This window comes from Anopheles bellator, chromosome 2 (assembly GCF_943735745.2).
Source record: "Anopheles bellator chromosome 2, idAnoBellAS_SP24_06.2, whole genome shotgun sequence".
Lineage (NCBI taxonomy): Eukaryota > Metazoa > Arthropoda > Insecta > Diptera > Culicidae > Anopheles > Anopheles bellator.
The window spans coordinates 10,607,566-10,622,820 of NC_071286.1; the positions used below are offsets into that span (position 1 = coordinate 10,607,566).

The 15,255-nt window shown below is 51.3% G+C and overlaps 1 protein-coding gene across 1 annotated transcript in view; it reads left to right on the forward strand.

Moving 5' to 3' along the window:
- Positions 1-15,255, forward strand: part of LOC131212565 (uncharacterized) — a 41,550-nt gene that overhangs the window by 23,562 nt on the left and 2,733 nt on the right. Inside the window, exons 6-10 of the mRNA XM_058206479.1 lie at positions 1,529-1,662; positions 9,393-9,441; positions 14,380-14,670; positions 14,749-14,927; positions 15,001-15,204. Coding sequence (XP_058062462.1) covers positions 1,529-1,662; positions 9,393-9,441; positions 14,380-14,670; positions 14,749-14,927; positions 15,001-15,204 — 857 coding nt within the window. The remainder of the gene's footprint in view (positions 1-1,528; positions 1,663-9,392; positions 9,442-14,379; positions 14,671-14,748; positions 14,928-15,000; positions 15,205-15,255) is intronic.

The following is a 15,255-nucleotide window of genomic DNA, read 5'->3' on the forward strand; positions in this document are numbered from 1 at the left end:
AAGTTTAGTTTTCATTTCCGTAATCCAAAAGTCACTAAGCATCAGTGCCAACGTTGCGCTTCATTGGGTTGTGCATTTTTGTTTATTACATTTTCCGGAAACTTACTGGCTAACGTGGGTGTCGAAGATAAACACGATTTATAATTCATTTGTGGAAACCTTTGCCCCCATCGATCGCTAGGGGCAGTTGTTTTGAAACGAGAGGTGTTCCACCGATCGGCAATGGAAACGACGATAAACGTTGGAAAACATGTTTGCAATGCAATCGATGCGTAGTGTGCTGTGAACCTAGTGAAAGAGAGGGAGAGGCACAACGAAAAATACATTCGATCATAGCAAACCGGAGGACCGGTTTGTTTTTTGCCGATCGAAATATAAAACAACAACAATCCGCAGAATGAAACGCTAAACCACCGGTCCCAGGACAGGGCGCACAAGAACCGGTAGTGTTCACATCACGTATTATGGAGTGGAGGCACGTCCCGTTGGCGGCGATGGCGTCAGCGAAATGCAAATTTTTCGCTTCTATTTCGCATCGAAGAACATGTACTCCCCTCACACGCGCGATGCTTTGCACCACACCCCCGGCGGAAGAATATGCAAATAAGATTTTTGCGAGACTAGTCCCAGTTGGTGGCGTATGTGATGGGTTTATCGAACGGCGTCACCCGTTGATCAGCGTACGCAGTAAAACTGCAGGCGAACTATCTCAAACCGGCCGGGGGGCGCCATTTAATTTCTTAATTGGATTCATTGGGCGTGCTCGCGAAAGCGATACTTTAACAAATTGAGGAACGGACCTCGTCCTCGAAACTATTTTTGCCATTCCTGGTGTTGTACAGAGTGGAGCACTTCCGTGCAATGTGATGTACAATACAGCGTGACGGGGCTAGCGTAAATTGTTTGCGCGAAACCTGGTGACTAACGCTGAACTTTAGTTTCGTTGCAATTTCGCTACGCGACTGGACGAGCGTCGAGGCCACTACTCCCTGACCTGCCCCATCGTCGGCTTTATAATTATGACGTGAGTGCTAGAGAACGCATTAGAACACACCGCACAACTAGCACCGCGCCTAACATTTGCAAAATATCCGCTCGCCGCCGTGTATCGGGCTGATCGAGGAAGTGGCCTATACACAACACAGGGCTTCTCGGTTATCAGCAGCTCCGGCAGACCGATAGCTAGCGTGGTCGCCACCGTCCAGTAAACATATGCCGATCGACGGCGCCGCGACGACCTTCACGCGCGAATCGCCGTCGTCATCGACGCGCGCCCGCACCCTTTATCGTGACTCGGCGGCAACGGGTGTACTAGCGCGCTATATTTGCAAATCAATTGGTTCTCCTGCTGGACGACTACATCGTGGGTCTCGTTATAGGTACCGGCACCATAACACTATCCTGGGGTTTTCGGGCACACTCAGTCAAATGCATTCGTTGTCTTTAGCATCTTAGCATCTTAGCAGCTTTCTCCAATTTTTAAATGGTCCAAAATAATTGATGAATCATTTCACCCGTTTCTCACTAGCGGCTCACATGCGAAGAGCTTCCGCGGAGCTTGCAGAACGTCGCCGAGCATCGCTTGGAGCAACGCGCGGATTGCGAGCGGATGGAACCCTCGATCCGTACCACGCCGCCATCCTGTTTCGTGATTCGAGAGGGGTAAGTACCGTCGCATGTCCCCGTTGCCACTACCATCACTACCTGTTCCACTTGCCCATCCTATTGGCCCGCCTAAATTATCGCATTACGTTTTCGGATTGTGTTGGATTCTCCTTGTTCGGTTTCTCTTAAAATCAACGACGCGTGGCGTGCACGAGGACGACGACAAAATGGTGCGCTCCCATTGCATACCTATTAGGCGCAAACCGTCGACGGAATGCTGGGTGTGCAGAAAGGCTGTAAAAATTCTTGAAGTTTTGGTCACCTTTTATGAATCTTTCACAGGTATTCCATGTTTTGCGATTATATTGTTTGTCAATGGTTGGCTTGTATATTTAGCGAACTTTTACTTGCATCAATCTGCACGATGGCAATCAACAATCAATCGACACTAACACATAATACGAGAATAGCAAAGAGCCTCGCATCGCATCGTGCGCGTTACTATGGTAACGTGCGCCAGTGACGAAATCGTCGTCGGCCACTGTGTGCCGTATGGAAGAGTAATGATCGCCGTGATCTTTCTTCTTTCCAAAGCGTGGCCCCTCGTTGGCTGGGGGGATGTTGCATCGTTGCAAATTGGACAAATAACGGACAATGCGCACCTACATATCCGTGACCCGTGGGGGACCTGAGATGTCTCCTGTGCCCGTTTAAGTGGCGCCAACGCTCGTTAGGAGCAGCTCGCGTGCCATCGTGACGCTAATTATTGTTTATCCGTTTTTTTTGTTTAGCCGGTGTGTGTGGGTTTAGTGAGTGGTGGCCACCATAATTATAGAAATTTGCATTTAATATTAATGTTTGTTTGATTTAAACTATGCATTTGTTCCACCCACGGGACGCTGACTTACGCTATGCCCCTCGAGAAAGGAAATAAAAGGTTCGAAAAACCTCTCGAACGAGTGACGCGAGGTATCGAAACAGACAGTTGGCTGTTTTTTTTGTATGTATTGCTGAATCCTGGATACGCAATAATGGACAGCCTGCGTGCGTTATCTTTCAGTACTGAAATAGCCGCTACATGCGGCATTCGGATAGCGTTACGCTCAATTAGGTTTTAATCGTGTGAAAATTGAGCTACTTTTCTATAATCCATCTGAGGGTTTAAAATGGTGTTAGCTTATCTAATCGTCAACTTGCTCTAAATTCGATCGGTACTGACCAAAACTGCTGATAAGCAAGCACAGGTCCGGAGAGCTTTGTTACGTCCAAGCAGTATTTTTTTGTTCAAATGAACCGGTTTGCTAGTATGTTTACTTGACCGGCATATTGACATATGTGGACGTGTTCCATTGCCAAAATCGTCTTTCGTCTGCGGATGTGTCCCACCACCAAAGAACAACGGTCAACAATCCCACAGTTGATGAGGCCTTAAGTATGACATAATTGATTGCCTCGCGATGGATACATAATTACGTACAACAAGCTTCGTTCGCTCTACTTGATTCAATCTAGAGATTTGCCTATTTGTACATTCCCCTTCTTTGGGGAGGCTTCTAACCATGCCAACGACCTTGCCTTGACCCAAAACTCCATGTGCAAAATTTCACGAAATTATTCGATTCTATTCCGTGACAGAGGTATGAACCTCGGACTTTTGAATTCAAGACAGTACTTGTAACTCGCTGAGATGTACCCCGTACCCAATCACCCAATCAGTTACTGTTGTTTTATACAATTTAGCACTGTACGTGGAAAAAAAGCGCCGGAAAACATTTATTTTCCCCCCTGTGTACTTTCTTATAAGCGATGATCCCCCTGACCGCCGTTGCCGTGTTATTGTTCCTGGCCAAATATTCGGCGTTCGGCGTTCCGCGCGCAGCACATTGCGTTATTTACAAACAGCGCCAACCAGCCACCCACCACCCTTACGCCAGACGGGGGGGTTCCCAACCCACGCGGGGTGAACCTCAAAAGACCGGAAAGACAAAGACACACATTAGCACGTTCTTAATATGTACCGAAGCGTCTCCGTCCCCCCCGAAGCTCCGCTGAGAGTGAATTTTGTCGTTTCCGAGGCGCACGATGAAACAGATACAGCGTTGCGTGCGCGTCTGCGTGGTGCTAAACAAATAGATCGCGCGCACGGAGTTCAACCAGCAGCCAGCCAGCTAGGCAGAGCCACAACACACGCTCCGATCTCGTCGGTTGTGTGTACATTTTGCGCCGCAATCTTTCCCGCGTGCTGCTCTGAGAAGATCGCGCAAAAAATCGCAATCGCGCCTCACAGCGGCCGGAAAATATGCGTAAGCCAGGCTCGGCGAGCGACCCCTTCTTATCGGTCCCAGCCCAAAAGCTTTGCTAATAATTGTTGTTAACCTTCCGCTGGGTGAGATAAGTGACGCGGGCGTCCCAGGCAGTCAGGAGGGGGCCCTATAAGTCGACCCGGGGTGTGCGCAAGTGTCGTTGCCTCCGGTCACACACAAATACACACGGGGCACCGCAACAGAGGCGTTAATCTACATTAATCATTGTTACAGTGATATGCTGGGAGAGCAGCTCCCGTTAAAGGTGCTGCTATTTACTACCCGATCCGACCCGGTCGATCTACTCGATCTACTACTAAACCCCCTCAGGGCACGATCGGCGGAAGCAGCGCCGCGATCGTGTGAACCTCTCGAAGCCTCGCGTGGGGCATCACGGACCACAAACACTGGAGCACTGGTGTTTTGTTGTGTCCAGTCCGGGGGTGCTGGTGTGTGTCTGGGTCTGTGTCTGGGCCTATCACTACATGCGCCAAGTGCGCCCAGTAAGGAATGCATCTCTCAGTTCACGAAAAGGAGTCATTTTCTCGGAGAAACATCACGACCAGAAAGAGAAAGAGAGGGCGCGTTCGATTGGCGCTAGGAGGTTGTTGGCGAGCGGCAGCAGAGGGGGCAGGTCGCGACGGCGGCGGCGGCGGCCTCGCAATCAGCACGTTTACCGGTCGCGGGCGGCACACACAGTCGGAGTTCAATCGTTCGCGAGCCAAGACGCAGAACTTCTCGAGCCCGCGCACCATTCCACCGGCCACTAGTGGGGCCACTCATAGCGCGTTCGTGAGCTGCTACATCGCTGTAAGACCGTGTGGTGTTTTCGGTGGACGAAGGATCCTACGAGGCGCGCGCGCGTTGAGCGGGGCGGGGTCCTAAAGCGAAAGTGAAGCGATACCGTCGCGTAAATCTGCACGTTATGTTTAAAACAATCACAAATATCGCAAGAAAGTGCGTCGTGTAGCAAGGAAAACAAGGATGCGTGTGATCGGATGGAAAGCAATAGATCCTGTTTGGCGTACGTGCACGTGTCGCTCCGTGTGCTACGCAATTGCGTTGCAAATTGTGACCGATCGTGCGGGGGCCCCTTTGGGGTGTGTCTATTATTATTATTTTGGTTTACAAAGCGGCGGCGGTGTGTGCGCCAAGAGCGGTGGGTCCCCCAAGAAAAAGCTCGTTGTTGTCCGCGCTATCAATCGCGCTTTGCTCATCGACGCGCGCTATCACCACCATTCTCGGCGGCGGTGGCCTACGTCTTCGGTTCGGTGCAAGAAGATAAAAATAGCTATAAACAGACGTCCGAGCCGACGACACGCTGGTCGTGTGTTTAGGGGGCACTGGCCCACGAAAAATCGGGTTGTGTGTGCGTCGGTGTTTGTGCCTCTGATCACCCGCGGAAGGCTCGGCTAATAGAATCTCAATAAGTTGGCAATTGACGACGCGCTAGATGATGATGAATGCCAAGTGTCCAAAGTCTCTGTGGTCGTGACACACGCCCCCCCCCCCCCCCCCTCCAAGGCGTGTGCCATGCCACAGGAAGCGTCCAGCCCCCCGTGAGTGTTGTGACCTTTAAAGTGCGAGACATTCCTGAAGTTGAGACCCGTCGGTTAAGAGGGGTCTCCCTGACTCTCTTGAATCTCGGCACCGAAAAGAGCTTCGGACACACGTTTTTGGACATTTGAAAGGGTCCTTGAGATTGCGCTTAAACCAGTTTATGATGGAATGAGGTCCGGGGCCGACATCCGTCACCGTGTCCTCGTTGCTCATTGACCTAGGTGGCGGAGGTTACGCGCGCGGCATTTGATCGCGGTATCTTTACTCGCTCTCAAGTTAATGATCGTTTCCCAGTTTCCTTTATACATTTGTTTTGAGCACCTTATTAAGGTGTACCTTATAACGACGTGGCAGACCTTGAGGAGAGGAGGGAAGAGTTTAGCCCTCGGGTCCCGAAGTAATAATCTTATTTGATTGTGGCTCTCCACCGGAGTGGCGCACACTTTGGAGCTAAAATGTTGCAATATCTGCGAACGTGTGGGGAGGCCCTCTCGAGATGTCGCCTATCAGGTTGAATCCGGATCATCAGGTGTTGATAAGTGGATGGGATTAAAGAAAGTGTACGCCGCTACCGAAGGAGACGCGCCCATCACCACCCTTACATCAAACACCTGAAGGAGAGATCCCCCCGGAAGAGATTATCTCTGTGTCTCTAGCTCCACCCTATCTCTCTGTGCTGTGGAGTGTTTGTGGAGACTGGCGGTTCTTTTCCAGTCCCAGAATGGCACAGCTTCGTCCAATTCTGTGTACGCCATGCAAGTGCGCAATCCATGCACGACGCGCTCTCTCCAGAGTAGCGCGAAGTTTTGATAACGCGAAAACGTGATTTCTGGCCAGGGGTTTTGTTTTTCAACACGGTGTGTCTCCCTGCCGTGTTAGTGTCTCTCGAAGGGTCATGGCCAATGGAAAGAAAGACACAGCGGTGACCCCATGTGGGTCTCAGGACCCGGCTGCGCTGCTGGCACACAACGGTCGATCAAGAGTTAACCTCTAGTTCGGTTTTCAATTTTTACTGTGCGATTTATTATGTGTTCTGACATAGAGGGGCCACGTCGACCACTCGCAATCTCAGTCTCAGACCCGCAAGAGGCGATAATGAGAGTATGTGGTGCTGGCCAAATATTTACCTCCCGTGCGCGCGCGGTGTTTCTCCGGCTTTTTTTACCACAGTAGAGAGTAGCCCCAGGAAACGCAGGAAGAGCGGAAGTCCACGCCAACGGGGCGTGTGGTGGGTTGTGATGATTTGCGTTTTTTTGGTTGCTACTTTTTATTTCGGGCCCGCAAAATCCTACGTTTACTCGCGGTATCTTATCAGCAGCCTTCCTTTTTGGGGAGGGTCTCCGATCCTTCCCGAACACTGCTGAAGGTACTGGTTCGTTTATTTTTAATATGGTCGCGAGTTGTGCAGAAAAAAAAGAAAATGCGGCGCCAAAATTGCACTTCGTACATGGCCGCCGCCGCCGCCGACCGGGGACTTATACACCTGGGGACCCTGGGTGGGCATTAAAAGATTCCCATTTTATTACATCGGTCTTGGATGCTTTGTTTGACTCCGTTTTGGTGCGCACTGCTGTCGACGTCAGAAGCGACCTAGAGCGATGCACGTTTTTCGTCCAGCCCAGAGCCGTATTATCGTTTATGAACCATGATTTCTAGCTTGGACTGGATTCGAACAAAGTCCACCGAGACACCACACGGTCATGATGAATGATCCTACGGATGGACCGAAATCTGTCGACACTGATCGGACACGATCATTGTCTCAATGTGTGTGTTAGGTTAATCCTGCTACGTTTTCATTTTTACTAGTGATTCACACCCCACTAATTGATCTCACATGTCCCGTTTCTGACGTGAACAGAAAGGCGGCTAAAACTGCGCCGCCACCACGGCGGTTATCCAGTCAGTAGTGATCGGGTGCTCACGCTCACGATCCTGCCACCTTGTTGCAACTGATCATCCGCCTCCTTTATTGCTTCTTCCTATATTCACCACACCACACGATCACGCTGATGTGTGATGTGCCTGTCATTAACCCGTTTGTTGTTGATACGTCTCGTTAACCTCCCTCCTCCCGTGTGTCGGGTGGAGGGACCGCAAAAAAGTTGCATATTCCACGACGACGCGGCGATGAGCGCCTCCCGGAGCCGGCGCGATAGACGTGTTAAAAACGGTAAAAATCTATCTTTGCACCGACGGCGACGGAACTGCGCAAATTTCTTCGACACATCCCGCGTGCGCTTGCTCCTCTGAGATGGGATGGTGGTGGGAATGGTGCTAAACAGTGACGGGCCGGGTGGGGAGGGTGTTTCGGTGATGGATCACCCATTTGGCACCACCACCAAACCGAACCCGACCTCTTCGATTGAGGCCGAGCGCGCCGCTACCGGTGGCGGGCGAGCTCGCGCAAGAAGACATATGTTGCATTTTTTCATTCGCTGCCCTCTAATTTCGTAAACAAATAGCAAAGGTTTTGTGGTCGGCCCCAGCGTCTCTCTCTCTCGCTCAAGAAAGAGAGAGAGAGAGAGCGGGAGGGGCTCAGTCAGTAGTTCCTCTTTCGCGCGTGCAGGTGGTGGCCCCGCCGGCGCACGGATCGGTCGGCCAAGATGGGACCGATGGTCGAATCGAATGATCACACTTTTTGGGTATGTGTTACCAACCGCCCCAAGTGATCCGGAGTTTCCGGAGAACGGCAGCACTCACGGGCCAACTGCCATCAGATGCACAGCGACGGCCCGATTCAGGATGTTACTGAAGTGTTTTTCCATCCGGTTTTCTGCTGGTTACATTGCAGTGCGCCATGCCGCCGCACCGTGGGCCGTGTGTGAATTCTGAAGTAAAATATTGACCAAAGTTCTAGTGTGTTTGCACGAAACAGGAGTGAGACTTTGCGCCTCCGAATGCTGGACGGCCTGCGGACTAGTGCATTCGGTCCCGGGTTTATATCAGATCCAGTGAAATAGTCCAACGAGAACAAGAACGAGAGAGAGAGAGAGAGAGAGACAGTGTGGAGTGAGTATGTTCCGTCGCTTTTCGCTGTTCGATACGGCGCCACCGTCGAGCACGGTGTCCGTGTCGCGGCCGAAACCACCCATTCCGGGCCCGAAGCTCCAGCACACGGTCTCCTGCAATGCGGTTCCGCTGCCGGAACGGCGTGTGCCTCCGCCACGCACCAGTCCGATTAACATTGCCAACGTTCCGGTCGTCGTTGCCGGTGCCACCAGCACTACTATCGGCGTGAGCCCGGAGAGCATCGCCAACGGTAGAGGGATCCATCTGCAGCGAACCGGATCGTCGACGGGCTCGTTACAGCTACAGCAAACCCCGAGCCACTCTCCGGGTTCGGTTGGCTCTTCGGCATCCGCCCTAGCGGAAGTAATAAGTCCCGGAGCTGATGGTGGCGGTGGCGGCGCCGTGGGAAACGTCGGCATCAAGCGGCTCTCGTCCTCACCGGCTTACCATCGGCAGCAGTCGATCGGGTCGGCTCCGACCAACGCGACCAGTGCGCTCTTGCTCCAGCAGCAAATCTACGCCGCCCAGGTGTACCGCAGTTCCCATCGGAACGGTGGTCAGCACCACCAGCAGCAGGCCAATGGCGCCGTCGTTGCCCCTGCCTCCGCCAACGTCACTGCCAGGGAGCGATATGGTGCGCATCGCTCGATCAGCACCCCGGTCTCGCCTAGTCAGTTCAGTCCACTGTCCTCGTCCGTGCCATCCAGCGTCAAGTACTATTACAACTCGCCGACGTGGTACGCGCGCTTCAGCCACTCGCTCCGGAAGAACATGCTCCGGCGTTCGACCAGTGCCCACAACCCGCAAAACGTAATGCCGCCACCTTCCACATGTATCCCTATGATATCCTTCTTGTCCCGCTGTACCTTGCTTTTACCGATGATTACCATTTTGTCCGTTATCTCTTTCCAGCTGCCCGTTGCCGATCCATTCCTGGAGAAGGTGCCCCTGTCCGATCTAGGTGAGTGTGCTTCTTGAGTTCGCCAACAACCAAAACACCTAAACAATGAAGTCAAGTTCAAGCTTGACGGTTATACTTCTTACTTGTAGCGTCTGAAAAGTGGAAACACATTGCCGGGGAGGCAGCGGTACAGTGGACGGTTCAGTATTTATAGAATTGACGTGATCAATCGCTTCACGGGGCGATGGTACATTAATTTATGTGCGAAACCCCTGCCCTTCCCGAACGTTTGAAAGATTGCCAGAATTTTGTCGCCAATTCCAACGAAGGGATCCCCTCTCTTGGTAAGGGGTGACATCCGTGAACGAGTTGAGACAGCTTGCTTCCTGGTAACAGCGAGAGAGTAAAGCGAGCAGAAGTGAAAGATAGTTGGCTCACCTGAAGAGGAGACACCTTCAGCGAAACACTAGAAAATAGTGGTGGCCAATGGCGAGATACCCGGTTCATGTAGACGACGGCAGACGTTTTGACAGTACCATGATTTATATGTCTACTGCGATGGATCGTCACACGGGAGTATTGGAAACCCACCAACAAGCGCCGGCTGAGCGCCTACTGTGGTTACGAAGTTTCGAACGACACACCTTGAAGTAGCACAAGCCCCCCGTTCTCGCTGTATCTGTCAATCTGGTGCGAGTACCTGCACCTCAGCCCTGCGCTGCGCCCTATCGGAGGATGTACTGATTTTGGGGGTGCGTTTGGCGTTCAAACAACATTCTCGCGCGCATGTGCTTCTCGAGACACGATCTTGAGATACCGCCCGGCATGGGGCATGGCGCACTATTTTCGCGACCACCACCGTTGTGTTGTCCTCGTCGCGGGTCCCGCGGCACATGCGCACCAGTAGATGCGCGCGCAGGGATAGGGAACCTTGAAAAGTTGGACCGTGGATGCGCCGCGCGCGCTCTTCGCTTTGTCGGTCACGGCGATCGGGGGTCAAGATCGGCACACGGCGGCCACTAGTCCACTCGGACTCGGCTTCTCGGATCGCCCAACCAGCCAACCAGTCAGCCAACTAGCCAAGCCAAGGGGGGCCAGTGGTTCGGGGAAGCTGCGCAAATTGCCATCCCGAACGCGAACGCCTGGGCGCCGTCGGTTGCCATCATCGCGTTTGTTGTTGTCGTCAGTGAGCGCTCGGATAGCGCGCGGAACCTGGTCCGCGCGAGTAGGATTGCAAATTAGTCGTTGCTCGGTCGATGTTGGAAGTGTTCTACTTCTGCTACTAACCCGTGTGGTCCCCGTTGATCGGCCAGCTCTCTCGCACCGGTCTTTGTACGCGCTCCAGAAATTGTGATTCGTGAACCTTTCCTTGTTGGAATTGGAAGACCGACGGGAGTCCTCCGCTGGACCGCAATCTGCTACTACTGGTGTTCGCCTGGCTTCCTGACTAGTGGCTTGTCTTTTAGAACCTTTGTTGAAACCTCGCGGACCCAACCCTTCACCGTGCCGTGATATTGCGTGGTGACCTCTTGATCAACAGTGATATTCCTCCCTATCCGTGTCTGCGAAAGCTCGGTGCTTCTGTAGTTCAAGATCTGTCCCTGCACTCTACGCTCTCGCAGTGTTGTGTAAATATTATCGAACCGAAGGCTACTAAGACTTCGCTTTTTATTAGCACCCTCATCTGACTTTTTACTCACAGCAGTTTATCGCAATCTTTAGCATTTTCTGGTTGCTTCGATTGAAAAGCGATTTCTTTCTCCCATTGGACCAACGGGTCCAACCACTAATAGAACGTAAAATCTTTTCACACCTAACACGAGAGACGACCCTTAAAGAAGAGTATCGTGTTGTTTAACCCCCTCCGTAGGTTGCAAACCGTAAAAAGGTGTAAAATATTTAACTACACTTTTCTGGGCAAACACTAAACTGTAGAGTTGTGGTGTGTGGGTTGCCTTCTCACTTGTTGTGTAAAAAGAGAGCATGATTGATGTAAAAATAGCAGCACCCCCCATTCAAGCATATTGAAAATCAGTTTCTCCTCGCCCCAAGTATAGAGTAGTGTAGTTCCGTGTTCCGTCCACTTCCTCTGTGTCACTCTCTGTCTTGCTTGCATTCGTTTGTATGTGTCTATGTCGGTGTTTGTGCGTCGCTTCGTGGTTCTTTTTCCACGGAAAAGTCCGTTTAACCATCGTCGTCATATTCTGAAAGGCGAAAGCGAAACGCGGCACGAAATCTGTGCTGGGCTGCCTTTTCGGCATGATGGCCACTTTGCTCGCATTCCTTCCTCAAGTTAGTGTGCTAACTCTAGTCCTCCATAGTTGCGTCATGACGTCATGATAACCCGCGTCCATCTATTCCTTCGAACGCCAATTACCTCTATGGGGGCCGGCGGAATGCTGGATGCGCCGGATGATGATCGCGCCGGAACGCGCCTCAAGTGCCGCGAACAGATGGTCGCGTCGCCACTGCCCAGCTCTAACATTGACAGTGGCAGAGGGAAGGTTATTTATAGACCAAATTATGTGTTTCTGTGTGTGGGGTGGGTGAGAGATTACTGCCTTTTTCTTCGTGACGATCTTCCTCCCGATGTTTGATGGGAAATGCCACAGTGATAAAGGAAGGAATGAAAGGCCTGTCACAGGGTATCATTTCACAAAGCGTCGGCATGGTCCTTGTCTATCCGTCCCCAAATTGGGCATGAATCACAGTTCGCAACAGTCAGCTGTTAGCGCGTCCGACCGTTTATTGTGTCGCGAGCGTCGCCCTAAGAGAGAGATATTTTTAATACAAGCCGATCGTAAAGCGGTTCTGCCGCATCGCCTCCTGTGTGTTCAATAATGTCTAGACACAGCGAAACCAGAAATGGGCGAAAGACTTATCGCCTCTGTCTTCGCCTATTTGATGGTAACACTTGACAGATCGTCTGACCGTCGGAGTTGAGTTGAGTATTTGACTAACTATTCGATCAGCGACGTGCCGGTGCCGGTGTAAGCATCTTCTGCTATGCGATACGTGTGTCATCTCTGGTTGGTTGGTCTTTTCCCACTTCATTTCACCAATAATTCGAGAAACATTTCTTAAAGACACAGGCAGGCCGGCAGCGCGGGACCCATACGTTAAGGTAATTTACGGGCCGACACGGCTTCTTCTCGATGCGCAATGACATTTTGATTATTCTGCGAGATTGTTGATGTTTCTCACAGCGCGCGGTAATGATCCTAAGCAATCAAGACAAAAATAGAAGATTTTTCTTCGCTTCGCGATTGCAGTGGTACTTGACACAAAAAATATCCACCACTTTAGAACCAATTTTTCAACTCCCTGCAGGCGAGAAATTGAAGTGTCCTAATTCGTCGCTCCCCGTATTTAGCTCCTTCCCACACTAGGAAGAATCGGTGCGACATTTGCTGTTGTTATTTATTCGCGCTTGTCGAGAAATTGAAAACGAATTTGACATTCATTAGGTGTGTGCCATCAATTAGTGTCAGCCCAGAAGAAGCACATAAACGGTCAGCTAGTTAGCCAGCCAGACATAATAGTGGCCTCGGGCCAACACAGAGCCAGACTGGGCCCCGAAAATAAGCACTACTGTGAGGTAGACACACTGCTGGTAACCCGCTACTACTTACTTCCTCACCGCGATTGGCCGCGCTGTTTATTATCGGCATCCACCGCGCCTCACCAAGTCTTTTATTGATGCGATTGATTATCTTTTAATCCGCACTATTCAGGCAATGTCAACAGGAATTTAACAAGATAGTTGCAACAAGTTAGCTACGATGAGTGGGAAATAAGTCTTTTAACGTTGCTGTTCTCCAGACAAGCCTTCTTTCGCTTCGTCCTCTGGTTGATGTCTGTGATGTGTGTATCGAGTGGAAATAGTAACATACAAATGAACGTTTTATGTTAATGCTCCCTATAACCCACAAGCAAGAGTTAGCTAAGCAGCTTCAAAAACCCCGGTTAGTTCCACGCGTTTCTGCCTCACTCTCATATGCGAAATGGATCCCGTGATCGGTTCCTGGGATAGTTTCGGAAGTGGCATCAGCATCAGCGTCGGCATTGACAGCAACCACACCCTTAGCAGCAGTGCAACGCTCACCTACTCCGCTTGCTCTAGTGCCAGTAGTCTTAGTCAGTGTGGTAGCAATTGCTGCATTCTGTGTAATCATAGCGGTGCCGATAACACGGAACACGGGAGCGGCGGACTGAGAAACAAAATCTGAAAGTATCTTTTGTAATTAAATGTTTTACTAACAAGTATCCTTTGCACACCACCATCCCTTGAACGATCTTCTCGATCGTTCCTCCCTATAACGGCATGCCAAATCTTAACCAGGACACAATGCACTCGGTACAATATTTTAAACCACCCCCCTCGTACAAGAGAGCCTTCTTCTAACCGTCACAACTTGGTTACTGAAAATTCACCAACTCCCCATCGTAGGGTACACAACGAGACAAAACTTGCACGAATCTGCCGCCGTTCGTTGGCGGCAACCTTGCGCGCCTCGCTTTCGTTGGTTTCTCTGGATGCTTATTGTGTTCTACCGTTCGTTTATTTCTCTTACCTTACGTTCAATCCGTCCCGTGATCGGCCCCGTGCAGTGTGTTATGTGAATCCAAACTTTAAAAAAATTAGTAACCCTAAGAAACGCTCCAACTATGGCTGCAGGCGGCGCTGGTTTGCCGGCCGGGAGCCATGGCCCACGTTGCATTTCTACTCGAACTACGCCGGCCGGCTGGTTCTGGGGGCCGGCTATCACGATTTCTTCAACACCGAAACGTACCCGTTGGAGAGCATAAAGGAGTTCGAGGCCATCTCCACCGCCTGGAAGCTGCACCTGGCGGAGCTACTTAAAAAAGGTTACTGCGCTGATTGTGGCGCGATCAATTCGGTTCTTTGCCCTCCACTCGTCACCGCTCGAAAGCTCTTCCCAAATCATGACCTGCTCGCTAACTAACCCATATACTTCTTTTGGCTTTCTTTTGCAGAAGAGGATGAGTCACAGATTTTCGTCAAGTTCTTCCGATTTCATAAGTGCTATGATCTGGTGCCGACCTCGGCCAAGCTGGTCGTCTTCGATACGCAGCTGCTGGTGAAGAAAGCGTTCTACGCGCTGGTCTACAATGGGGTCCGGGCGGCACCGCTCTGGGACTCGAAGCGGCAGGAGTTTGTTGGCATGCTGACGATCACCGACTTCATTAAGATTCTGAAAATGTATTACAAATCACCGAACGCGTCGATGGACCAGCTGGAGGAGCACAAACTGGACACCTGGAGAAGTGAGTTCTCGTCGATCACCGTCGATCGCGCGCGCAGAACACGCAGCAAGACTAACCTCCGTTTACTCCCCCCCGCAGAGGTGCTTCAGGAGGACGTGAAGAAACTCGTCAGCATTGGGCCGGACGCTTCGCTTTACGATGCCATCAAGATGCTGGTCCACAATCGCATCCATCGATTGCCCGTGATTGATCCGGCCACTGGCAACGTGTTGTACATATTGACTCACAAGAGGATACTTAGATTCCTATTTTTATACGTAAGTAATGTTGGTTCTCGGTGGCTTCCGGCCATATTAATTTCATTTCATTTTTCTCCGCTCCCGGGGGCAGATTAATGAACTACCAAAGCCATCGTACATGCAGAAGACCCTCCGAGAGGTGCGCATTGGCAGTTACGACAAAATCGAAACGGCAACCGAAGACATGAGCATCATAACGGCACTGTACAAGTTCGTCGATCGTCGAGTGTCTGCCCTGCCGATGGTGGACAGCGAGGGACGCTTGACAGATATTTACGCCAAGTTTGATGTGATCGTAAGTGTGTCCTGCCTTGGCGCTCGTCGCCTACGAGACATATTCGGTAAC